The sequence below is a fragment of the Xyrauchen texanus genome, chromosome 13 (assembly GCF_025860055.1).
Source record: "Xyrauchen texanus isolate HMW12.3.18 chromosome 13, RBS_HiC_50CHRs, whole genome shotgun sequence".
NCBI classification, from domain to species: domain Eukaryota; kingdom Metazoa; phylum Chordata; class Actinopteri; order Cypriniformes; family Catostomidae; genus Xyrauchen; species Xyrauchen texanus.
Genome location: NC_068288.1, coordinates 8,885,970 through 8,913,562, shown reverse-complemented (window position 1 = coordinate 8,913,562; position 27,593 = coordinate 8,885,970). Strand labels below are relative to the sequence as shown.

The window sequence follows — 27,593 nt, the reverse complement described above, 5'->3', positions numbered from 1 at the left end:
CAGTTAGTTTAAAATTAAACCATAATAAATCAAGACCACATTCGGAAAATAAACCATGCTTCTACAACGAATGTTTTATTTTTTCCTTTACAAAACTCACTGTCATCTAGAAATAGTTACAGTATACAAGAGAAAAACTAGAGTAGAGACATTTGCAGTTGAATGCTTGGTTGTCAACAGCCAATCCAATGATAGAAGGGATAATTTAGCTCTGTAATAATAGTAACTAGATCATGGATGATAAAGCGTTAATACCAAATGAAATCATGCTTGCTCCTTGCTGCCAGAAGCTTCTTTACCTCAAATGGTTGAGTACTGTTTTTCTCCCATGTTTTAATGAGAATACCAGGAATGGGAGACCTATATAATGGATATGATTCATAGCACAGTAAAATAAAAAATAACAAAAGGCTTACATAGCATTTGTTTTTATTTAAATTTCTTTATATTTGTGGATGTTTTCTAATTAGTGTCTAAGGCACTTTAAAAAAAAAAAAACGTCATTAAATGCTAACATTGGAAATGATTAGTACCGTTTCCTTTCATCCTCTTATTGTATAATACTGATGAGAGCAATTCTACTATAGTGTCTGAAGCATTACATCCATAGCTATACTCTTTATGGCAAACTCATAGTCTTTAAACAATGATCTCAAACCACCAACCAACTGAAGTGTTGCAAACAATTAGTCTTCCTTCATCTAAGTCCACTTCTATTATGTATTTATTTGTAGTGTATCTAACTATAGATAGAGCAGCTGGATTTGAGCAGTACCATCAATTTGTATCACATACAGGGGAAAAAACACTATTGAGACAACTTGAATAAAGGTCAAAGTTCTTCATCTTGACATGCATATGCTTCCAGAGTACTTCATATATCCTTTCCAGTTGAAGTGGCCTTGTATGGCTTTTCCTGTGATGTGCAGTTAATAGCAATTTACAGTTACAAACAAATTCTTGAAAACACAAAATGCCTCCGTCGACTGAATCTCTAAATAGTTTTAGCGAAATAAAATCAAACAGGCCTTGAATTTAATGAAGATCAATCACAAAAGCAGTCACCTGCCATATTGTTTTACATTTTAACCAAGTTATTTGTTCAATGCACTTGAAATGTATTGAGATGCTGAACCTTTTTCACATTTTCTCCTTCCGATCCAATCCGGGATTTGCCACAGGACCTTTTTCCCTTTTCTTTTAAGTGTTAACTTGTAGCAAACAAGCAGCACATGCATCTCTATGGATACAACAATCTACAGATCGGTTTATTTGGAGAGCTGTACCGTACAACCCAATCCGTCACATTTGCTTAGCAAGGCGAAAGGTTTACATTACAAAATTAGATTCAAGTGAATACTGTCCCTGCTGTGAGGACATGAATATCCTGTGCACAGTTTCATGTGACTGCACTTCTATAATGTTCTGTCTTGATTGTAATATTTCATGTACTTTGAAGGCTACTGTTGCACTGTAATACTTATTAGCAGATGTACACCTGGTCATGAAGCATGTCGTATTTAGAGTAAGGCAGAGTTGACACTCCCATGTTAGGGGAGGGGATAGAAACTTAGGGTTGCACGCATGTGTGGGGCAAGTGGATTTTTCTAAAGCACACAGTGGCATGTATTTTGTGGGTATGGAAAGGTGTTAGTGCTGTGTGTGTGTGTGTGTGTGTGTGTGTGTGTGTGTGTGTGTGTGTGTGTGTGCACATCGCTCGCTGGTCCCATCGCCACTGCTTCTAGAGAAAGGAGAAGACTTGGGCTGCAAGATGACATTTGGAGCGGAGAAAGCAGTGGGGCTAAATGGCCACAGGAGGGCACCGTGCTCTACTCTGCATGAGCTGACTGGTTCTCATTCAGGTCACTGGCCTTGCTGTCTGCATCATCATCAGAGAATTCTCCTTCCACCTGCAGCTGTCTGCGTCCAGAGCGGCTTGACGAGAAGCTGACGGGACCTCCTCGCCTGCAGGAGAGCGAGAGATGGCAGAGGGTTTCTAACCAACATATGATAACATTAACGACACATCAAACCAATCGCTGAACTTGATCCATTTGTGTTTTTATAATATGATTCACTTTTGTCAGTTAAATAAGCCAGGTTCTTCTTAATTTAAACTATGCATAATCAAGCAATTTTTTTACAAAACATCTTTGTTTTATTACACGACTCTCTGGAAGACTTGGTTCTAATCACAGATTTTTGTACTCAAATATTTTTATTATATATTGTTTTATAGTCACTAACTGACCAGGCAATCGATTTCTGATATAGCTGAACTAGTTTCAGTCTCTCATCTCACTCGTTTCTTTCATCTGAGATGATTAACTTTCTTCTCAAATCAATACTTCATGTTCATTTATTTGGTAAGTAGCTGTATATTAAATAGATAATATACAGTCAAATTGGCTATAAATTTCAGTTTAGTTTTAGTTTCATTAATAGTTTTGTTTTTATATATTCTAGTTTCAGTTTTAGTAATTATAGTTTAGGAGCACTTCCAGAGTTATTTACATCTAAAATAATCAAGACCTTTAAATGGAAGATCAATAGGAAAACTTTTATTTTTAACAGAAACTATGATTAGTAAGCAAATATCTCATCCTGGCAAAAACCTATGTTCTGATTATTTGCTCAGCTAAATTGGACTGTCAATCTTGCCTGTGCCTTCAGGTCAGTCCTCCTGCTGCTCTGTGCACGTTTAGAGAGAATCTTTGACTGTACGGTTGTTGGGGAAAAAAATTAAAAATTCCCTCAACGTTGCTGTGGCATCACCTCAGTAGATTGAAGAGTTACGGGCAAAAGTCTACTCATTATTCTTAGCGCTAGACTACACTACTGGATTCTACCAAGAACCAAATGCCACATCACCATCTGTAGGCGTTCACCGACACAGCCACACAGGTCATTGTGCTTACTATGATGACTGATGAATACAAAAACGTTCATTATCATTAGTTTAGTTTAGTTTTCCATTTATTTTTGTAATACTTATTTTTTTTCAGTTTACAATTTTTTTTTTTAAATCACCATGTATGTATATAAATCGGTACCATCTCCCTGGAGGGGGCCTCGGAGTATGCCCATCCGGTCTACATGTGTTTTGTGGATCTGGCAAATGTGTATGTGTTTTATAGTCACTAACTGACCAGTCATAACTCGATTTCTGATATAGCTGAACTAGTTTCAGTCTCTCATCTCACTCATTTCTTTCATCTGAGATGATTAACTTTCTTCTGACCAGGTCCCCCGGGAGAGACTGTGGGAGGTGCTGCGGGAGTACGGGGTGGGGGGGTCCCTTCTTTAGGGCGATCCAATCCCTGTACGTCCAAAGCGAGAGCTGTGTCCGGGTCCTCGGCACGAAGTCGAGTTCATTCCATGTGGGGGTTGGTCTCCACCAAGGCTGCGCTTTGTCACCAATCCTGTTTGTGATATTCACGGACATGGATATCGAGGCGTAGTCAGGGTGGGGAAGGTGTGCGGTTCGGTGGGCTGGGAATCTCATCGCTGCTTGGATGGATGGACCATCTCTCTAAGAATGGTGGCAGAGTCTCACAGAAGCTTTTGTTTTAAATGAGCGAAAGCGACTTACAGTGCACTTATTACAGGGACAATCCCGGAGCAACCTGGAGTTAAGTGCCTTGCTCAAGGACACAATGGTGGTGGCTATGGGGATCGAACCACCAACCTTCTGATTACCAGTTTACCAATTATGTGCATTAGACCACTACACCACCACCACTCCCTTTTACTCGCATTGTAGAGCGTTGTGCATAGAGTAAAAAGATCAATATTGGGATTTAAAAATCGATATCGAAATTGTCCAAATAAAGTTTGCAACGCATCGGAAAATCAAAGTTTTTACCCAGTCCTACTATACTGTATTGAAAAGACAGACTAAAATATTCATTAAAACATCTTGTGTGTTCGCATAAGACATTAGGGTGAGCAAATTATGACAGAATTGTTTTCATTTTTTGGATGAACTATTCCTTTACTTCCACTATAACTGTACATTATGCATTGATTGTTTACTTGCAAAAGACAAAGTTTACACTCATTCCACATTTGGCAGGTGTTAATTGTGGCCCCTGACCATACCACTTCCATTTAACTTATCTATGAATGTAGTACTGCTGACATTTTGAGCGAGAATATGTGTGTTTTACCTGAGGCGGTTTTTGAGAGTGCTGACTTCACGGCTCAAACCCTCGCTGGCTTCAGTGGCATCATCCAGCTCTCTCTGAAGCTTCCTTCGGGAGGCATTTGCTCGAGTTGCCTCCTCCTCTGCCTCCTCCAGCTGCCTCTTCAGCTGCTTCATGCGCAAGTTTGCCTTTTCCATCTAAATCAAATGTGCACAGGAATTATGATCTTCCTCTTAAATGACAGGATGGGAGAGAAATAGATTATGGAAATATAGCCAAACGTTTCACTAGTGGCATACGGCATTAAGTCTGCTCCACATTGATGCACAATATATCTGAGACTGTGAATTCAGTTTGAAAATCTTTGCATTTAATAAGTAGAAACAGTTGGAGACTGAGTAAAAAAATTAGACAGAGCTAGATAAGGATTAGAATTTCTGCTCACCTGCTCCTTGTACTGGTCGGCATGGCGACGTTCATCCTCCACTTGCATGAACACCTCCTTCAGTTTCTTCTCTGTGCGACGTACAATCTTATTGGCTGCAGCTCTCTCTCTGTGAAGTGCACAGATACACTTGTACACTGCTGCCTTGACTGAGCTAGTGCCAGTAATGTTATATATCCATTGCTTACTTTGCTTCCTGTTCAAGCTGCTCCTCTAGCTGGATAATCTTGGCTTCCAGGGCAGCGATAGAAGCCTTAAACTTGGATTTGATGGATCCCTCCAGTTCCTGCAGTTTGGCCTTCAACTCTTTGTTTTGCCTCTCCAGCTGCTGACGGGCGTTTTCACTCTTCTGGGCGGCACTGCGCTCTCCCGTCAGCTCTGTGTTCAAAGTGTCCACCTGAAAATTCAGATACAAAGGCTGTTTCTATTCTGAATACTGAAGTTAAATTCTGTAAAGCTGAACTGATAATAGAGATACAAAAGGTGTGAAATGCAGTTAAAAATAATTCAAGGGAAACCCCCTGGGAAAATGACTTGGAATTATATACGTTGCAAAGCTCACCAGAGCAGAGTTTTGAGAGCAATTGCTCTCAAAAAACTATTCACCAATTCAAGGGTCTTCAGTCAGTATTGTACTCTAAAGTCCCTGTGCAGTATTTTATGCTGTCTTTAAAAAAAAAAATGTAGTTGAACAAGTAGTTCAAAATAGTATATTTTTAATTTGGTTATTCAACTTTCTTTTTTGTTGTTTATTTAAACTATAATTATTGTCAATCTGTATGTTAAAGTACTGCTTAAAATTAAAATGTAAAAGTAAGGCTGTCAATCAATAAAAGTTTCTAACTGAATTAATTATATGATATGTTGATTATTTCAAAATAATTCTCTCTCTCTCTCTATATATATATATATATATATATATATATATATATATATATATATATATTAATTATAAAAAATAATACTTATATTATTTCAACATTCAAATAACATTATTACGGCAGACGAATAAAGCATTGAAAAGACAATACCAAAATTGGCTATATTATTTATTTCCATATTATTGCACATAAGCCAAAAAGTGGCCTACAGTCCACAGCAAACCTTTACTGCCATTTTGGTTGCTTTGCGTCATATATACAAAATTTTGGTCACTGTTTCAGGTTACACATAGTTTGAAACTTCCTAGTACCATAGTTTGAGATCCCTGTATTCAGATTTGCACTCCATCAAGCTGTGTGCAATAAGGAATCCTCTGCTGTGTCTGAAATCACTCACTCATTCCTATAGTGGATGTCTGTGAGCTCACTTTATCAGACAACGAGTGACCAAATTTATATACTGACGTAAACAAGGAGCATTGGAGAGAGTGGGAGAGCATGCTGGAGATGACATAGAAACAATAATGTACAAATATGTACATTTATCTTACATGAAGGATAATATAATAACAGTAATAACACTTATTCTTATAAAATGGTATATACAATAAATCTTAGTACTGTTTGTCATGTTTAACTCATTAATATATATTTTCATAATGATTCAAATAGAGCTAAAAACTGCCACAAATAATAAATATATCTGTAAAATGATTATATTTATTTAAAAAAAACATTGTACCATCTTGACACTCTCCCATCCAAACTCGGTAGCATTTCTGAGCTGTCATGTGCGTATAGCGCCTGATGCGACTCATGCACCTGTAATACAGTACTAAAGTTATTAATAACTTCATACTGCTTCCATGACACAGCACCTGCATTGTGGTCTTGCGGAAGCGGTCATTCAAGAGCTCCATATTGCTCTGCTCCTCCTCTAGTTCTTCCTCCAGCTGGGCGATACGAGCTTCCAGCCTCCTTTTCTCATCCAAAAGAGCTGCCCTGAAGATAGAACACAAAAATTATGAATGAATGATAAAACTCGCCTTTGATTAAATTATGAACACAGAATCAAGAATAGAAATATCCACTTTATACACACACACTGTTGGCCAAAAGTTTGGAATAATGTACAGATTTTGCTCTTATGAAAGGCATTGATACTTTTATTCACCAAAGTGTCATTCAACTGATCACAATGTATAGTCAGGTCATTAATAATGGGAAAAATTATTATTACAATAAAAAAAACAAAAATTGTTCAGAACTTCTTCAAATACGTAGTTCTGATCAAAACATCCTCCATGTGCAGCAATGACAGCTTTGCAGATCCTTGGCATTCTAGCTGTCAGTTTGTCCAGATACCTCCTGTAGCACTTGTCATAGATGTGGATGTCTTGTCGGGCACTTCTCACGCACCTTACAGTCTAGCTGATCCCACAAAAGCTCAATGGGATTAAGATCCATAACACTCTTTTCCAATTATCTGTTGTCCAATGTCTGTGTTTCTTTGCCCACTCAAACCTTTTCTTTAAGTTTTTTTCTATTTCAAAAGTGGCTTTTTCTTTGCAAAAAAAGGGCCTGCACTTCTGAGTCTTCTCTTTACTGTTGTACATGAAACTGGTGTTGAGCAGGTAGAATTCAATGAAGCTGTCAGCTGAGGACATGTGAAGCGTCTATTTCTCAAACTAGAGACTATGATGTACTTATTCTCTTGTTTAGTTGTACATCTGGCCTTCCACATCTCTTTCTGTCCTTGTTAGAGACAGTTGGCCATCATTCCTAAAAACAATGATTGACTGAGGAGTTTCAAGAGAAAGCAGTTTCTTTTTTGCCATCTTTTTTTTTTACCTAATATTGACCTAAAGACATGCCAGTATATTGCATACTGTGGCAACTCAAAAACAAACACAAAGACAATGTTAAGCTTCATTTAACGAACCAAATATCTTTCAACTGTGTTTGATATAATGGCAAGTGATTTTCTAGTACCAAATTAGCAATTTAGCATGATTACTCAAGGATAAGGGGTTGGAGTGATGGCTGCTGGAAAAGCGGCCTGTCTAGATTTGATCAAAAATTACCTTTTTTTTTTTTACATCAGTAATGTCCTGACTATACTTTGTGATCAGTTGAATGCCACTTTGGTGAATAAAAGTACCAATTCAGATTTATTAATGTAAATCTGTACATTAATCCAAACTTTTGGCCGCCAGTGTATAGCCAACCCATTAAGTTCCACCAGAACCACTTTCCAGCAAAATGACTCACTTTCCAGAAGTGCTGTTGGAAATCTCATCTGCAAGCTCATCTTTTTCCTGTTCAGCATGTCGTCTGGCTCTCTCTGAAGATGCCAGGTCCTAAAAACACATATGAATCATAATTTGAGATAGATTCAAGACCCAAGTTCAGCATCACTCAAATTAACCTTCTTGATTATAACAGTATGAAGAAAAAAACCAATATATTCCCTGGAGCAGCGACAATATGGAATAAACAAGGTAATTTACTGGACAGAAATGAACTCAAAAAGTAGGGTTTTTACAGCAGTGTATTTTAGGCATTGCGGTGCTGGCTCACCTCTTGCAGCTGCAGAATCTCAGCTTCGAGACTCTTGAGTTTCTTCTCGTTCTCCTTAGACTGAGCGAATATCTCATCACGAGAGGCGCGTGCCTCCTCCAGCTCCCGCTGGTAGTCCTTCATCTGGGCCTGGTTTGAAAACAAACAGACATGCCAAGTTGTTAGAAGCACAGGAATATACTGTCTCTACACTAATTCTTGTGGCCTAAAAGTTTTTTTAATGCAGGCATGAGAATATATTAAGAGCTTATGAAGATAAATGTGTTGTGTTTATTGTAAAAGTATACTTTCACTGATCAACAAACTGAAAGACTGCAGGTGTGAACTGCAACATTTTAATGTTTTACCTGGAGTTTGCGCAGTTGTTTGATGGCCTCATCACGGGCCTTGTTTGCAGCCTCGATCTGTACTTCCGCATCTTTTAGGTCCATTTCCAGTTTCTTCTTGGCTGCAACAGCGAGAGCTCTCTGTTTCCTTTCATCTTCAAGCTCCGCCTCCATCTCACGCACCTGAGAGAGCAAGACTCATGGGTCAAAAGGCCACAACATTTGGATTATCTCATAATAATTACAGCTTGTCGTTACATTTTAGCAGATTAATTAATTGTCATACAAATAATTGCAAACTTGATGCTGTATTTCTAAAATGTATTAATGCGAAGACTATTCGTATAAATTAAATTTGCAATTGCAGTTGCAATAATTGTTGATAGAAATCGGACCACAAAATGTCTGAACCGTAAATTCCACTAACCTGTTTGACCAGTGTTCTCTTCTTCTCCTCATTCTGCTCATCTCTGGCCTGAAGGTCTCGGTCAAACTGGGCCTTCATGGCCTGCATGTTGACCTCCAGGCGCAGCTTGGCATCTTCTGTGGCCTGTAGTTCATCCTCCAGCTCTTCTAGCTGCGTGCGCATCTCCTCCACCTGCTGCTCCAGAGTGCGTTTGGATTTTTCCAGCTCATGGACCTACAGATTACAGGTGGAAAGAACAGGAATAAAAAAACTAATAATTGCATATAAAAAAAATAAAAATAAAACATTGCACCCACTGAAAGAATTTCTGCCGTCTAAACAGTGTCCTAACCAGTCAACACAATAAAGCAGCAAGCATTAGATGGCAAAATTTTTTAAATCACTTGGTTAGTTTTCATTGTGGTGCACTTTGTAGCACAGCACACAGTGAAACCTCATTGGTCCAAAATCTTGCTCCACAGCTGTACATTAAACATCAAATGGGCCAAAACTTGATGCATTGTTCCTGGTGTGTCAAGATATTACAGAGATTGTATTATTGTGCATGATTCATCAGTGCATATTATTCCAAAGAAAAAAAAGAAAAATGTGTCTTTGTAATCTTTTATCAAAATATAAGAAATTGATCTACATCTGAATCTACTTTCTTTTTAATCTCCCCCCCCTCTCCCCCTTTAAATCACATATTTTATTCAAGTCTGGCCCCATTCTGGTATGAAATGCCCACTTGACAACATCCATATTTTTTCTAGTTGAATATCCCGTTTCACTTGGAAATGTTACATTACCGAAGAAATATGAGTTAAAAATGGTGTTTCATGTTAACACACACTTACATTCTTGCCTACATCATCCTTCGAACTCATCAGGTCCTCCATCTCGGCTCTGAGCTGCTTGTTGAGCCTCTCAAATTCCTCTTTAGCTTCCAGAGCCTCATCCAGGGCCCGGGCCATAGACAGAGCTTTGGTATCCTTCTCTCTGGCCTCAGCCTCAGCACGGTCTCTCTCCTCAGCGTAACGTGCCGAGATGGTCTTCTCCTCTGCCAGCATCTGTCACGTTTGTCAGAAATGCTTTGTGTGAATACATTTATTTAATGACCGATAAGGCTTTATATCAGTATTCAAAGATATTTTAAATGAACAAGCCTTAAATATAGTTAACCGAAACCAATTCATACCTGGTCAAACTTCTTCTGTTTCTTCTCTAGGTTCGAGACGATCTGTCTTTGGTGGTCCAGGTCCACCATGAGGTCATCAAGCTCCTGCTGCAGTCTGTTCTTGGTTTTCTCCAGCTTGTCATAAGCGATGACTTTTTCTTCCAGTTTCTGACTGACCCCCTCCATGTCCTTCTGTAGCTTCCTCTTGACCTCCTCAAGACCCTCCAGGGTTCCCACATCATCCTCCAGCTTCTTCTTCGTCTCAACCAGCTATTGAAAGAAAATGGAGGATTACAGGAGACCTGAGCTGTGTTGGGACAGTTTGGGAATGACACACTATACACTACGCACTGACAATGTACACTATGCACTCGGCCATGTAGTGTATGAATTTTCTAGGTGTAGTATCATCCCAAATGGAACCCTTAATGCTTTACTACACAGAATCATTTGCCATTTAACAGCTGATGGAAATGACACTTCAACCGCATGTGACGTGTTGTTGCATTAACCAGCCTTAGTTCAACACTTGTATCTCAAACAACATACATATTCACATAGCGTACATAACTAATGTGCTGTCTTGCGTGAATGAAGTGCCCAACATTCACACATTCATTTTTGTTGCATTGTCAGTGTTTATATGCTATTTGCACTATAAAATGACGTAGAAGAGTGCAGATGTGTGCGGTTAGGAATGCACATCTGGCTTTATTTATTTTTTTTTTTACAGTTTTTCTTGACAGTATAGTGGACAGGACATGATATGATGGGGAGAAAAGGGTTGGAATTATATCAGGACATGATGTGAGCTGGAACCAAACTTGAGTTGCACTCGTGAGCACCACAACTCAATATGTTGTATTATACATCTTTTAAATGTTTATTTTTACAACCATTCTGAAGTATTATGGAATTCCTCTTCAAATCTGATTTCCATTCAGCATAAGCCTGAAAATTAAGGCCAAAAATTCTTAATAACACTTATGCTGTAACTATTGAGTGCAAAATAATTTCAAGATATTGAATCTTGAAGCACAAAAGCATTCAAATGATCTATTAGTTGTCAATACTCATTCATAATCTGGCATGAAAAACATTATTACACCGCTGTCCATTTCTGGAGAAGTTATCAGAAATTTGGCAAAAATACAAGCAAACATTACAGCCTTTTGCGAGGATCTAAGGCAGTGGATCACGACCTATTTTGGCTCGTGACCCCACTTTGACATCACAAAACTCTAGTGACCCCAGACATTCAAAACACAATCTCTATTACAAAAATGTATTTGTTTTTGATCATGTAATAGAATTTGTAATGCTATATTAAAAGTAAATGCTCATTTTACAACACATTTAGGTTATTTTATGTATATTATTGTGGACGGCTATCGGAGGCAGAATAGCCAGGACAAGCCACAGATTAGTGCACAAATTGAAGATTTTATTTTGCCAGTATTTTTGCTGGTCACGGATAAAAATCAGCCTTTTTCACATCCATGGAAAACGGCAACAGTTCATTTCTCAGTTTGAAAAAAAATCGCTCCAGCACCTTACCACCGTGCTTCTGTGTGAAAGAGCAAATTGTCGTGTATCGCCACATCATTTTGCAAAAAGACGTGCACGCGGTGGATGTGGATCGATGTAGTTGACCATGGTTCATTCTCATTCTCAGGAAGAGGGAGACAGTATAAAATATACTCATGATTAGCATTATCCTGCATGTAATGAACAAATGTCAAAACATGGGCATTATTTCCTTCTGTGCTGACATCCATTTGTAGAGCATAGGCGGGGGAATTTCACAGCCATTCTGTTAGCGTGCTCTCTTGGTCGTTAGCGATCGCATCTATTCTTCTTTTTATTGCATTATCAGACACCTTTGCAACAAGATAGCTCACCTTAAAAGATGTTTTTAAGGCTCGCTCATTGACAGTCATTGCCTTTTCGAAATAGACTCGCTGCTTATTCAGTTCGGCAGGTTTCTTTTCAAAGAAAGATTTAGGTTTGCCTACATATTCTTTATGTGTTGCCTCAAAATGTCTTTTGAGCTTGTTGGGTTTCATTCTCTCTACAGACAAGATGTTACGACACAACAGACATTTAGGCTTCTCCTTGTTGTTTTCTGTTATGCTAGTAAATCCATTCTGAAGGAAGGTGTCATCATATTTTCTTTGTCTTTTACATGTCTGTTTCTTATTTGTACTTGAAGGGGTCGTTAAAGACACAGGTCGGTGAAGAAATCTTGCCGTTCTGATTTCCTTACAAACTTTGCACGCAAATTATGTTAGCCTCGTCACGTGTGATCACAGTAATCAACATATGCTGAGGTTAGTTAACCACATCCTTGATTTTTACGAGGGAATTGTTTTAAAGCGTGTGTGAGGTGTTTCTATAATTATTATTATTTGTATTGATGCAATTCAACAACAAAATAATTGGCGACCCCATTTAAATTCCATAAGTAGTGTGTCAACTGAAGCATTGATGCTGATATGAACAGACACAAACTGTGTTCTCATTTAAGCATATGGAGTGATTGCGTGTACCTGGGCTTGTAGGGTTGCCAGTTGTCTCTCCAGGTTCCTGCGTGCCTCCTCTTCCTCCTCCTGCTGCTCCAGCAAGCTGTTCTTCTCTTCCTCCAGCTGACGGATACAGCTGCTCAGGTTCAGTTTCTGCCGCGTTTCCTCTTGAAGTAGTTCCTACACAAAAACAATTTGAAACAATCACAACTCTTCACCACATCTGTCAGTATCACCTCTCTAACAGATCAAAATCCATTGGTTTTTTTTATTGAAAATGTGCATTGCCTGTTGCAGTTTCAACAATTAAACCGTGACAGTTTCATTCACTTTCTGTTTGCAGAGAGAAGTTACCTGAGTGTCCTGCAGCTGACTCTCAAGGCTGGAGGCGTCTTTGGCCGATTTGATTCCCTTCTTCTCAGCATCTTCCAGAAGAGCAGAAACATTGTCTAGTTCCACCTACAACAAATGACAAAAAAAAAAGAAAAAAAAGAAGAGAAGATGTAGATAATCAGTTCATTAAATAGTAAAAAAACGAATGTACTGATTAATCTATGGACCATTTTTCAGTGCACTGTTCTTTTTTGTTCTTGTGTTGAGAACGTTACTCTTTGAGAGCAAATTTAGCACCTTTTTTTTTTACTGTAACAGCACTTTACTTTATGTAGAAAAAAGTGTAACAGTACAGGTGAGAAGTTTATGTGAGGGTTATGTAACAGCACTGATCTGTAGTTTGTGTGAGGGAAAGTAACGACACTGACCTGTAGTTTATGGGAGCGGTCTGAAAGTTCTCCTTTAACCTTCTCTCCTTCAGTGAAGCGCGCCATGAACTCCTGTAGCTGAGCCTCTAGTTTCTTTCTCTTGTGCTCCGACTCAGACTTGGCCTGCTGCAAACCTTTCACCTCACCGGACAACTCCTTATTATCACTCTCCAAAGTCTGTTTGTTTTTCTCCAGATTTGTCTTAACCTGATGTAGACAGACAGAAAGTGTGAGAGAGAGACAGATTTTGCCTTAACTGTGTTAACTGGAGACAATATTTCATTAAACCTCATGGGTTGACGGATGTGCCGGCGTGTCCTGCTGGATTTTTCCCCCGCATAACAGCGGAAACAACATAAAATAAAAAATTTTGGGGCATACAGATAAGTGTAAGACATCTTTAGAAACTATAAAGGGTCTACTTTCATATGTGTGCACTCACAATAACAATATAAATATAAATAAAGAAAATAAAAAGGGTGGGCTTTCAGCCGTTTCGCTCTCAGAGAGCATATTTCTGAAACACGCCACAAAAATGAACTGAAACTCAGCTGAATACTTTTCACACAAACATGAAACGATGTCTAAAGAAAGCTTAAAATGTCTTCAAATTTAAAACAAATGTCCATAATATATATATATATATATATATATATATATATATATATATATATATATATATATATATATATATTTATTAAAATGCTATTTATTCCTGTGATGTAAAGCTGAATTTTCAGCATCATTAAACCAGTCTTCAAAGTCACATTATCCTTCGGAAATCCTTCTAATATGCTGATTTGTTGCTCAAGAGACATTTATTATTATCAATGTTGAAAACAGTTGTGTACAATATTTGTGTACAATTTGTTTCAGGTTTCTTTGATGAATAGAAAGTTCAAAATAACAGCATTTATCTAAAATAGAAAGCTTTTGTTACATTATACACTACCGTTCAAAAGTTTGGGTCAGTAAGATATATATATATATATATATATATATATATATATATATATATATATATATATATGTATATATATATATATACATATATATATATTTTTTTAAGAATTAATACTTTTATTCATCAAGGATGCAATATATTGATCTTGATATATTGAAAAGTGACAGTAAAGACATTTATAATGTTACAAAACTTTCTATTTCAGATAAATGCTGTTATTTTGAACTTTCTATACAAAGAATCCTGAAAATGTTTCTATTTTATTACATTTATTATTGATTTTATTTTATATATTGTGTAAATGCCCTATATGAGATAATACATTTTATTCTGTTCCCAGGGGAGGGGTCTTTGTCTCCTCAGGTGTGAATCACATCAATATTCATGATCATTCAAGCGTCCTTGCATATGGCCTTTAAAACACTAAACGTGTCTTACAAAAGTCAAATGACTATATTATTTTGTATGAATGAGTGATCAGGATGGTTTTCACATCATTTTGTAGCAGAAACACTAGGCTTGATCCAGTTCTCAAAAGTATTGTGGACAAATGTTTAGTATGTTATATAGCCTTATTTCAGTGACTTACATTATTTAATTTTTTCAAAAACCATGCATAAACTTTATTTTCTCAAAAATACAAACATGTACATACATTTTGCACACATATTAATGTAGACCAGTTTGTGCTGAATACAGTGTTATCAGACTTTAGCCATTAATGTGTTTTTAAGCAACTGAAATAAGCAGAAATGTCAAGGCATGTCAAAACTTCTTCAGGGCCCAAAAACACCCTCAGATCCCAGAGGGTTAACTCGGTGGAGGAGGAAATTAATTCCAAACACATAATTCTTACACCAGCCGACCGACAGCTTTCCAATCTAGACATTAGAACTGAAATCTCTCCCCACAGTAATGAGTAATTTACTCAGTATCTCAGTGGCTTACTCTCTTGGCCTGCTCCAGCTGCTCAGAGATCTCCTCCAGAGCTGTGCCATGCCTTTGCCTCATCTCCTGGATCTGAGACTCATGGTTTCTCGTTTCGTCATCAATGGCCTTCTTTAGTTCTGCCACCTCCTGCTCTCGTTTGGACCTTTATACAAAATGGATTCAGACACATTTGTCTAAAGACACCAGAAGCAAGCATGTGCAAACTGATAGGGTGCTGAAGTCAAATTATAATATTAATTTAATGGCTGTCTATTTAAATTACCCAATTTAAAGGCCCAATTTGTGGTAGTATTACTATGATTCCAAATCACTCAAACACATTAGACAAATTTACAAACTACCTAACTAAACTAAATACCCGGATTCTTTATTGGGCTTTTGCTATTGTATTAGACAGAGGGAGTGACTAGTGGAAGGTGAAGTGAATGGGATCAGGACACGGGCCTTCATCATTCACATGAGCACTGCGGCTCAATGTGTGTGGAGCATGTGTGCTAAAATAACTACTTGATTATATTCAATACTTAAAACAATATGAATTATCTTCCAGGTTTTTGTTTTGTTTTTTAAACACAAATTAAAACTACCCATTTTTCTTTGATTTTTGGGAAAGTGGAACAAGTGTGTAGACTTGATTTAATTCCTTGAGCAAACTCTTGTACCTCAGCTCCTGTTGAGCAGCAGTGGTGTCCAGGGTGTCTTCCAGCTCAGTCTTTAGAGCCTCCAGCTCCTCACTCAGATCTCTCTTGAGTTTCTCTGCTTTGTTTCGGGCTGCTTTCTCAGACTCTAGATCTTCCTGCAGTTCAGCTAGCTGGGCTTGCAGCTCCCGCACCTGCTTCAGGGCATTGTTCTTCTGAGCAACCTCCTCATCACCTCTGTGGAACACACACCAGTCTTATCAAAAGATAAGGATAATTTGGGAACATAAAATAACACTTTTGTAGCATTGAAAAATAAACTAAATGACATATGTAATTTGTTTTACATGATACTCTGAGTTAAACTGGCCTGTTTAGAATTAAATTGAATTGGTGTTATTATGTAAATGCATCAGTGGGGTCAGTCATTGCGGTGGGGCTAGTTAAGTTCCTTCAACACTCACACAGCAGTTGAAAGGGGCCCAAATCTGAATTTTTTTAAATGCACAGATTAGTCTTATGTTCTCATTTGACCTGAATTTCTTCACAATTGGCCAAAGTAAACAAACCAAGAGGTCAAGAAATAAATATTCTGTGACTAATATACCAATTAATTTCATCCTAACATAACTCAGCCTACCATAAGCTATTGTTTAGACACGGTCAGCTACACGATAGCCAAACTATTTTTGCTCCAAAGGAACATTTTCTCCCCCCTGTTAGAGTAACCTTCTTTTCCTTCCTCTTTTTTGATGTGCTCCTGGTTGGTCAGAGATTCACCTGGCCAGTACAGCTTGTAGTTCCTCTTCTTTCTTGGCCAGCTGGATCTTGAGTTCCTCGATTTGGGCCTGCAGCTCAGCTATCTGATCTTGTAGGTCTGTGGTCTCACCATCCAGCTTTCGCTTGGCTTTCTCAAGTTCTTGCCGTGTTTTCTCTTCCTTCTTCAGACGCTCTGAAAATCAAACAAGCCAGCACAAACACAACCAATCCTTTACACGCATTTGACAAGTCGCAAAGAGTGTTCCATCTACATACATTTCATAATAATAAAAAAAAGCTAGATTTATCCCCGTCCTCACCTTCCAGATCTACCATCATCATTTCTTGCTTGTTCTTGACTTTGCCAAGGTTCTTGGCTTTCTCCTCTTCCTCAGCCAGCTGGGAGGTCATTTCGCTGACACGGTCTTCCAGGAGTTTCTTTTCCTGAAGGACAGGGAGAGAGGAAAGAGTTTAGGTTCAGCCAAAACAGCTGCCAAACACACATCTTTCTGTAAAGGCCAAAGAAACGTATTATTATTTTACATTTTTTTCTCCATTTAATGAAACCCTGTTTGCAGATGGATGCATTTCCCTGATCATTTGTATTGTAAAAAACATTTATTATTATTAATGCAAAGACATGACATTCTGAAGCCTGTACTGACCTTCAGAAATTTGGAGTTCTGGTCCTCCAACAGCAGAATATCCTCCTCCATCTTTTTAATTTTAGCTTCAGCTGTCACCTTCTCCAGCTGAAGTTTCTGTCGTGCAGCCTCCTCTTCATCCAGCTGTTCCTCCAAGTCCTGTTAGGATAGACAAAGACACGTGAAAACATTTGGCTTATGGACACCAATAGTGTAATATTGTTTGATTCCACTAGCTAATAGTTTCCCTAATTTGCTATACATTGTTCTTGTGTACCACATTGTGACAGGACCTTTTCCATGTTAGGTATGAGTTTAGACCTCCTTGTCACTTGGAGCCTTATTTTAGAGTCTATCATGGATCCAAGATTATATTTCCCCAGTAAAGTCTTCACCTGTACGTGCGACTGCATTTTCTTCTTCTCATTCTGCAAAGACTGATTCCGCTCCTCTTCCTCCTCCACACGAGACTCCAGGTCATGGAGGATCTCCTCCAGCTCTTGTTTTTTAGCTACCAGACGAGCCCTCATCTCTTCTGCTTCGGCAAACAATTCCGTCTCGGCCTGCAGTTGCTCTGCCAAGATGTTCTTCTCTTCCGAGAGCTGAAGGAAACATCATGAAGATCTTACATGTCCATTTCTACATTCCGTAACATTTTTGGGATTCAATTTGGTTGACAAGATTAGGCTGGAGAAGATCGTAGGCTTCAGAAGATTATAGAGATTCCATGATTTTAACTTGGAAAAAGCCGTTTTGTTATACAAAAAGTGGAGTAATACCAACTTTCAATAAATTACATTGTAATAAATTGCAATATTAATTAATTTTGAATGCTAATGATCACAATAACCAACTCTTATGTCATGTGTGCTTATATCGGCTATTTTACACTGACTTGAATATGGCTCATCCAAATCAAATTTTAGGGCCGGAACAATCCGTTGTAACAAAGTTAATTTTACTGATAATTAATCTGATATGCAGAATTATATAACAGAGTGATCAGGTGAGTGTTTGTGATTGCTAACCTGCTGGTGTTTTCGCTCCATTTCCACAAGCTCGCTCTCCACTTTCACCTGCCTCTCCTTCACTTTAACAAGCTCCTCATCCTTGGCTTGCATCTCCTCTTCCTGACGGGTCACCTGCAAGAGGGGTTTCACCTGCAAACAATAATACATGCCTCAATAGAAAGCTAAACATACCCATAAGCACAGACATATTATAACCGTTATAGTCGGTTTCTCATATAACCACACAGACAAAGATATATCAAATAACTTGAACATTTAGGTAAACTGCCTCTTTTAAGAACTGAAATCAACCTTGGTGAAGAGTCTCCACCATTGCCAGTGGCGTAGTTTCAGATAGGCGGCACAGTTTCTCTGGAGCACTTTTAAAGCACTGAGCTGCTGTTGTTTTTTAGCGAAGGCTCTGAGGAACACAACCACAGAACATTTAATTCATTTCACAAAATGTCATAGGAGTACATTTCAAATATTGTGTTATTTCTTGTCTTAAAATGGCAATAGCTTCAACATTACTTAGGGTGTCTGCATTTGGACTCACTTGCGAGACAGGTATCCTCGACAGACTGACTGAAAGTAGATGATTATGTCTGTTATTTTCAGGTCTCTCTCTTCTTCCAGGTGTGCTAAAACTCCAGTGCGGAAGAAGATTTTACTCTGACCGATCCGGAAGAGGTTTGGGTCAAGCTCCAATGCTCTGATCTACAGATCAGGATGTTAATGAGTGATACTAGGTAATATATAGCACATGCTCTTTTTCCATATTAAACCTCATATGAAAATATTCTGAGACGGCCAACTCAAAATGAAATAAAACATCAATCAAACATGCCTGTTTATTTTGTAATATTTTACTATTTCAATGTACTATGAATAATTATTTCTAAACTTATTTTATTATTATTATTAATAATAAGGTCTTTAGACATATTGGAGATCAGAAATGCAGGATTCCTCCACTGGCTGTCATTCAGAAATTGACAGTAATTATTATTATTTAAAGTTATTTTTATTATGGAAAGTTTCAAACAATAACGGTTATATTTTCATTGAACATCACAAAATACATTTGTACATATAATTATGAATGTAATTACTCATTAATTAATTTCAATTTGAGTCATTTGGTCCTCCATATGAAGCAGCATGTTATCTACTTGAAAAATGAATGGCTAACCTGTTTTGCCAGTCAACTGAGAATGAAAAAATAAAAAAAATAAACCTCACCATTCTTTCACAAGCCTGCTTGCCATCCATAAAACCTTTGGGGATTGCATTGGGAGTAAGGATCTCATATCTAGGAGGGGAAATAGATTCAGAACGATTTTATCGCTGGCAAACTACAATTACTGAATATTGACACTGCAACTAAAGAGGTAAAGTGGACCTCTTCTCTTCAAATATAACAAGATTTCTAATTATTGTTAAAAAGATATCTGAAAAAAACCTTTGTCTAAACTCTTGGAAGACAATACGGTTGGGAAATCCCTGTCGGCAGATCCTGATCCCCTCTAGAACCCCATTACACCTCAGCTGATCTAGAACCAGGTGGGGCTCCAGTTTTCCAGCCTAACAGAGAAGAGAGGGAAAGGCAATTAAGCATATGACCATTTGATAAACTCTAATCATAGTTCACAACTGGTTTATATCCAACCATGCTATAGCCACAATAAATGTGAAAATTTAATAGGGTAACTACAACACATGGCCTTTATAACTATAATCCATTTTTACTTTTTAAAGAACCATGCCATATGAAAATCGGAGGTGCTACATGTAACTTACTCTTTTCTCATGATTGGGGATGATACAGCGGACAAAGTTGGGGTTGGTGTTCCTGAGTGTGGCCATCAGTTTTGTAAGAGACTCTTTATAGAGCTGACCCACTGTACGGAACATGCCCTTCTTGGTCTTATATGTAGCTCCAAACGCAGTCTCGTTCATTCCTGCCACTTGGTCCAAACCAACAATACGGTCCACTGCCATGAAAAGTGAGAAAGAAAGATCAGTTCGGTTGTTCTTCAGTCAATGCTACAGAATATAATTAAAAAACAGAATCACAGCACAGCCAAACAATGTGAATATGAACAAGGGAAATCTACAACTAAGGCTATATTTCAACAACACTAAGCAGAGGGGTCAAGGTCAAAATACGCTGTGCTTATTTGCATGTTTACAAAGAGCATTTAAAGCAATGGTCCTTTGATTCTTTCAGGGCTTTAATCATCTAAAATCTTTATTTCCCAAAAGCAAACAAAAAAACTTAGAAAGTAGAACAGTGTATTTTGACTCAATGCCACAAGTTCAGACAGCCAATTCAAGTGCCATTGGACCTTATATGGCCAACTATGCAAACATGACCAGGGCTAGGCAAATGGAGACATGAGATAGATGAAGAGTGCCGAAGGCAAGGTTACATCTAAAAACAAGCACAAGCTGCAAAAGAAATGAAATCATCTCACTGGCAGGGTGAATCTTACAAAACCTGTCTCATGCCTGAATCATGTTTCACCTCAAAATCAAATGAAAGAAAGCGAGGCCAATTTTAAGTCTTTACGCTTTTAAGACATTAATTTCAATAAAAAAAAAAAACAAAAAAAAAAAGGAAAATTAAAAAAAGGGGGAAAAAAGAAAATAAATTTATTAGGACCAGCAATTTGTATGCATAATGCTCAAAAGTAGATTTTTGTCTCCCAAACAGTGCTCTTAACTCATTTCTGACCAATTTCAAAGATCAGTTATCCCCTTTTATATTTGAAAATTATATCTTTATATATAATTTAAAAGTCAGGTTTTAGACCTTTTCACAGCACTGAGTCAGTTCTCTTAAAGTATGTTGGACTTAAGTGCCGCTTTCGACACTGTTGATCATTCTTCTTTATAGGGAAGTTGGCATTCGAGGGACTGCACTGAAATGGTTTCACTCCTATTTGGAAAATAGATTGTGAAAATTGGAAACTCTGCATCCTCCTCAGTTGCTTTAAAATATGGCTCAAAACTCTATTTTGGGTCCAATATTATTTTTTTTGTACATAAAGGCCTCTAGGGACTATCTGTAGACAATACAACATTTCCTATCATCTATATAATGATGATACACAATTATATCTCCCTCTGAAAATTGGTGAAAACAACTCTATGAATCATCTTTTGGACTGTATGGAAGATATTAAACCTCGGTATCATCTTTGACTCTGCGCTTAAATTCGATAAGCAGAAACTCTTAAAAAGAGACAGTTGTTCATGATTTTATTACATCTGGCCTGGATTATTGCAATAGTCTTTACTATGGAACCTGTCAGCGACAAGGCTACTGACTGGCACCAGGAAGAGGGGAAAGTATTACTCCCGTCCTGTTTTCCCTTCACTGGTTGACGGTTCAGTATAGAATTGATTTTAAAATCCTATTAACAGTTTTTAAAGCATTGCATAACTAGTCAGATCACTATATTGCATATTTAACTCACTCTATATTAAAATCTTAAGGCGATTGGGCATTTTCAATTGCTGCCTCAAAATTATGGAGCAATCTGCCACTCCAAATTTCCCAGTCTCCTTCTGTGGAGACTTTAAGTCAAGTCTTAAAACCAATTTTTTTATATTGCGTTTGTGTCTGAGAAATGATAAGGTGGTTATTGTTTTTGGAATGCTCTGGGTAGTGTCACTACAAATCACTTGCCATTATATCAAACACAGTTGAAAGCTATTTGGTTCATTAAATGAAGCTTAACATTGTCTTTGTGTTTGTTTTTGAGTTGCCACAGCATGCAATATACTGGCATGTCTTGGTAAAAATATTTAAAAAAGAAACCGGTTTCTCTAGAAACTCATCAGTAGATCATTGGTTTGAGAAATAAAGGCTAGACAATGCAATTGAAATTGAAGGACAACTGGCTCTAACAAGGATCGAAAGAGATGTGGATGGCCAGATGTACAACTAAACAAGAGGATAAGTACATTAAAGTCTTTAGTTTGATAAAAAGACACCACACATTTCCTCAGCTGAGAGCTTCATTGAATTCTATATTTTGTAGGATCAGCTAGACGGTAAGGTGCATGAGAAGTGCCCGACAGCCACATCTATGACAAGTGCTACAGGAGGTATCTGGACAAACTGACAGCTAGAATGCCGAGGATTTGCAAAGCTGTCATTGCTGCACATGGAGGATTGATCGATGAGAACTCTTAAGTAGTTTAAGTAGTACATTTTTTTCAAATTGTAATAGTAATTTTTAATGTTATTAATATCCTGATGTACATTGTGATCAGTTGAATGGCACTTTGGTGAATAAAAGTACCAATTTCTTTCCATAAGAGCAAAATCTGTACATTATTCCAAACTTTTGGCCGCCATTGTATGTGTGGGGCAATTATTGGCACCCTTCAATATTTTGTGAATTCTCCCTTTGTCAAAATAACAGCTCCAAGCCTTCTCCTTTAATGCATAATGAGGTTGAAAAACACATGGCAAGGGATCTGAGGCCATTCAGAATCTCTCCAAATTCTTCAAATTCCGAGGTTCACGCTGGTGACTCCTCTTCAGTTCACCCCACAGGTTTTCTATGGGGTTCAGGTCAGGGGACTGGTATGGCCATGTCAGAACCTTGACTTTGTGGTCAGTAAACCATTTTTGTGTTGATTTTAATGTTTGTTATGGATCATTGTCCTGCTGGAAAATCCAACAACAGCTCATTTTAAGTTTCTGGCAAAGGTATTCAGATTTTGATTTTTTTATCTGTTGGTATTTGATAGTCCATGATGCCATGTATCTGAACAAGATGTCCAGGACTTCTAGCATAAAAACAGCCAACACCCTATTTAAAGCTCCACCACCATATTTAACCATGGGCAGGAGATACTTTTCCATATGGCTACCCCTCTCTTTGTGTGCCAAATCCATATCTGGCGTTTGCTGCCAAAAACCTCTATTTTGGTTTTATCTGACCATAGAACCTGGTCCCATTTGAAGTTCCAGTAGTGTCTGTCAAACTGAAGATGCTTGAGTTTGTTGTTGGATGAGAGCAGAGGCTTTTTTTCTTGAAATGCTTCCAAACAACATGTGATGTAAGTGACGTCTGATTTTTGAGACTTTCTGAACCTAAGACCTAACTAATTTATGCAACTGTCCAGTTGAGAATTTTTGGCCACTCAAACAATCACCCCTCAGCATAAGTGGACACAATAAAGACACATGCTCTTCCAGGTCAATTTGTAACATCTCCAGTGGATTGGAACGTCTTAATTAATGCCCTGATGGTGGAAATGGGAATTTTCAATGCGTTAGCTATTTTCTTATAGCTCCTCCCCATTTTGTGAAGCTCAAGGACCTTCTGCCACACATCATAACTAAATTCTTTGGTCTTACCCATTTTAATGGAATTTGGCTTGTGTTACCTCATATTTATAACCCAGAAAGTCATGGCCAAACAAGTTCATGTTCTTAGTCACCCAGGTGTACTAAAAAAATTTAAATGTGAAAATATTTCAGATATATTTTACTCATAAAAATGTGTAGGAGTGCCAATAATTGTGGCAAAAAATATTTACTGTAATTATGAGATTTACAGTAAACAGATGGTTACAGTAAATATATGGTTCATATATGTGCGCACACACACACACACACACACACACACACACACACACACACACACACACACACACACAGACAGACAGACACACACACAGACAGACAGACACACACACGTGTACATACAGTAATGTGCAAAAGTCTTAGGCACATAAGATGTATCACAAAAACATTTGTCTTCATATGGTTATTTATATCTGCTACTTTAGCGTAGGAAATATACATTTTATACTCTCAAACATTCCTTTTCAAAATAGAATAGAAGAACTGGGAGCCCTGCAACAGATGTCATGGCACTCCCACAGCCCCCCACTGAACATCGAGTCAGTTTGGGCTTACACGAAGAGACAGAAGTAATTGTGACAGCCTAAATAAATAAAAGAATTGTGGAGAATTCTCAAAGAAGCTTGGAAGATAATCTGCTGACAACCAAGAAAAACTGTGTCCAGGTCTAAGTAGGAGAATTGGGGCGGTTTTGAATGCAAATATTGATTTAGCTCTTTTTCGGTTTAATGGATTTTGTATGACGTTATTTGATTAATGAAAAGTATTTTCTTTTCTTTTTTAAGAAATCCTCACTTTTAAAGTTGTTCACAAATGCCTAAACCTTTTGCACAGTACTGTACATACATACACAGGGCCACTGACGTGTCTTGCAATACTTTTTTGAAGAATCTACTGATCGGTCAGTGTTGAATGGCACAGGACTGAGCAAGTCATTTGAATTCCAATGAGACAAGACCAGTATTGTTCCAAGTTCCCTGTCGGAGACACTACAGAATTCCTCCACCCCTCACCCAAACTCCAGCTCCCTCACACAGCCAATCAAAAGGCTGACACTTAAAACAAATATGTCTGACCTAGAAGAGCAAGGGCATGCCCACATTACCACACATACTGTCTGCTGAAATCCAAGCTGCATTGGGTGTTTGGATGGATTTTATGAAAACATGTCCAGGTCATATTTCACCCCAGAATTAAGGACTGTTCTAAAACTTGGTGAGCTGCTTCACAGTCTCCTGCCTATATAGGCAGCTGTCTTCTATGGCCGCATTAGAGCCTCATAAGTGATTGATAACGAACGTTCTATACGTAGGCAGCAACTTCACCCATCATTCAAATAACGGTCCTCACGCACCGCACATGGGAAACTCGACTTACTACGGATTTCAGTACAGGTGACGTGAGAAGAACGACGCAATACTCTAATGAGCATGAATACGTATAGCATATATACGTATAAAAATGTTTTCTATTATATTTTTTTAATCTATCCTTTTCAGTACTGAATGGATTATATTTTCACCGACCACTTTATTAGGAACACTATGGTCATAATAAAGTGCCCAACGCGGTCGAACACATGCCTCAAGGTTCGACGACATGTGCATTTTGAGATACTATTCTGCTCACTACAATTGTACAGAGGGGTATCTTGAATTAGCCTTTCTGTCAGCTCGGACCAGTCTAGCCATTTTCTGATGAACTCTTGAAATTAGTTTCCATCCACAGAACTGCCTCTAACCGGATATTTTTTGTCTTTGGCACCATTCTGAGTAAATTCTTACGACTGTTGTGTGTGAAAATCCCAGGAGATCAGCAGTTACAGAAATACTCAAACTTCTGGCACCAAAATCATGGCACGGTCGAAATCACTGAGATCATCTTTTTATCCCTATTCTGATGTTTGATGTGAATATTAAAGGTGGGGTATGTGATTTGCAAAACGGCCGGCAGATTTTGAAAATACACAACTCATAAGGTCCTACCTTCTCTCCTCCAACGCTGGCCCTGACTCCACCCATTCGAAAAACATGGACGCCGCAATCATGCACGCAGCGAAAACTCAGATGCGTGAGAGCGAGCCAGGCTAGCATAGGTTGGAGTTTCTGCATGACGTCACCATTTACCTGCTAAGACCGTCAACATGGCACAACATTCAGCGTTAAGTTGCACCAGATATTATTAACATTCAACAGTCACATAAATCATTAGTATTGTTAGAAAATTGATGTTTTTGAAATGTAAATATATATTGTATAAATATAAAATATCTAAAAATATATTGGACGTCCTGGTTGTCACCGAAGTTTATGGCTAAATATAGGGCTGACCGATATAACGTTATCAGATGAGAGTGTTATGCGCATCTCGATCAGTAAAGCACATAACATAAAGTGCATTCATTGATTAGTAAATCGCCATCAGCTGCTTTCAGATGGAGCGGCGTATACTACACAGAGCCGTAGTTCACTAACAAGCTGGGCCGTGATAATGAAGGGTAAATTGCCCAGCTTGTCAGTGATGAACTACAGCTCTGTGTAGTAAATGCCGCCCATCTGAAAGCAGCTGATGACTAACGGACACGCAGCCAGGGTGGTGGGGGAGGGGGCATGGTACGACCGTTTGATTGACACATTTTCTGTCCAATGATTCTAGATGGTCTTGAAAATGATCGGCTGGAGTTTTTCGAGTCCTGCCCGTTCCACAGATGATTAAATTGCTTAATTTTCATTTCAGTGCTTCTAATTTACAGCCAGTAAGTGGGTTAGGAATAGGATTTCAAGTTATTTTGAAAAAATGGTCAAAAAAGAAAATCACATACCCCACCTTTAAGTGAAGCTCCTGACCTGTTTCAGCAGGATTTTATGTATTGCACTGCTGCCACTTGATTGGCTGTTTAGATAATTGCACGAATAGGTAGGTGCACAGGTGTTCATAATATTGTAGGTGAGTATAAGCATATTCATAACACAAATATATCTTTGTCCACCATCTTGGATTTATTTTTCCACCGAGCTCATCATGGTGTATATTCTGGGATGACCTACCCAAGGAAGGTTACATAAGATACTACTTAAGAATTTGGCCAAAATGTAGAATTTAGCCAAATCATAGGAGGCAGCATAATTAAGATACAGTGCATCCGGAAAGTATTCACAGCACTTCACTTTTTCCACATTTTGTTATGTTACAGCCTTATTCCAAAATTGATTAAATTCATTATTTTCCTTAAAATTCTACAAAAAATACCCCATAAAGACAACTTGAAAGAAGTTTGTTTGAAATCTTTGCAAATGTATAAAAAACAAAACGAAGAAAGAATAAAAAGAAAAAAAAAAAAAAAATCACAAGTATTCACAGCCTTTGCTCAATACTTAATTGAAGCACCTTAGGCTCCAATTCCAGCCTCAAGTCTTTTTGTGTATGATGCTACAAGCTTGGCACACCTATTTTTGGGCAGTTTCTCCAATTCTTCTTTACAGGACCTCTCAAGCTCCATCAGGTTGGATGGAGAGCATCGGTGCACAGCCATTTTCAGATCTCTCCAGAGATGTTCAATCGGGTTCAAGTCTGGGCTCTGGCTGGGCCACTCAAGGACATTCACAGAGTTGTCCCATAGCCACACCTTTGTTATCTTTGCTGTGTGCTTAGGGTTGTTGTCCTGTTGGAAGATGAACCTTTGCCCCAGTCTGAGGTCCAGAGTGCTCTGGAGCAGGTTTTCATCAAGGATGTTTCTGTACATTGCTGCATTCATCTTTCCCTCAGTCATGACTAGTCTCCCAGTTCCTGGCGCTAAAAAACATAACTTAATCTACTTAACTGTAGGGATAGTATTGTCCAGGTGATGAGCGGTGCCTGGTTTCCTCCAGACATTGCCATTCAGGCCAAAGAGTTCAATTTTTGTTTCATCAGACCAGAGAATTTTGTTTAGCATTGTCAGAGTCCTTCAGGTGCCTTTTGGCAAACCCCAGGTGGGCTGTCATGTGCCTTTTACT

General features: G+C 38.2%; 1 protein-coding gene across 1 annotated transcript in view; it reads right to left on the bottom strand.

Moving 5' to 3' along the window:
• Positions 1 to 45: 45 nt before the first annotated feature.
• Positions 46 to 27,593, bottom strand: part of LOC127653664 (myosin-10-like) — a 97,840-nt gene continuing 70,292 nt past the window's right edge. Inside the window, exons 18-43 of the mRNA XM_052140428.1 lie at positions 20,010 to 20,203; positions 19,672 to 19,793; positions 19,452 to 19,521; positions 18,766 to 18,926; positions 18,522 to 18,630; positions 18,228 to 18,359; positions 17,595 to 17,801; positions 17,221 to 17,358; positions 16,876 to 16,999; positions 16,577 to 16,748; positions 15,821 to 16,033; positions 15,156 to 15,300; positions 13,244 to 13,450; positions 12,837 to 12,941; positions 12,510 to 12,662; positions 9,982 to 10,230; positions 9,641 to 9,853; positions 8,805 to 9,017; positions 8,399 to 8,560; positions 8,052 to 8,180; positions 7,743 to 7,831; positions 6,350 to 6,473; positions 4,779 to 4,987; positions 4,591 to 4,699; positions 4,170 to 4,342; positions 46 to 1,965 (exon numbers count right to left, since the gene is read on the bottom strand). Of these exons, the coding sequence (XP_051996388.1) occupies positions 1,830 to 1,965; positions 4,170 to 4,342; positions 4,591 to 4,699; positions 4,779 to 4,987; positions 6,350 to 6,473; positions 7,743 to 7,831; positions 8,052 to 8,180; positions 8,399 to 8,560; positions 8,805 to 9,017; positions 9,641 to 9,853; positions 9,982 to 10,230; positions 12,510 to 12,662; positions 12,837 to 12,941; positions 13,244 to 13,450; positions 15,156 to 15,300; positions 15,821 to 16,033; positions 16,577 to 16,748; positions 16,876 to 16,999; positions 17,221 to 17,358; positions 17,595 to 17,801; positions 18,228 to 18,359; positions 18,522 to 18,630; positions 18,766 to 18,926; positions 19,452 to 19,521; positions 19,672 to 19,793; positions 20,010 to 20,203 (4,058 nt within the window). The 3' untranslated portion in view covers positions 46 to 1,829. The remainder of the gene's footprint in view (positions 1,966 to 4,169; positions 4,343 to 4,590; positions 4,700 to 4,778; positions 4,988 to 6,349; positions 6,474 to 7,742; positions 7,832 to 8,051; positions 8,181 to 8,398; positions 8,561 to 8,804; positions 9,018 to 9,640; positions 9,854 to 9,981; positions 10,231 to 12,509; positions 12,663 to 12,836; positions 12,942 to 13,243; positions 13,451 to 15,155; positions 15,301 to 15,820; positions 16,034 to 16,576; positions 16,749 to 16,875; positions 17,000 to 17,220; positions 17,359 to 17,594; positions 17,802 to 18,227; positions 18,360 to 18,521; positions 18,631 to 18,765; positions 18,927 to 19,451; positions 19,522 to 19,671; positions 19,794 to 20,009; positions 20,204 to 27,593) is intronic.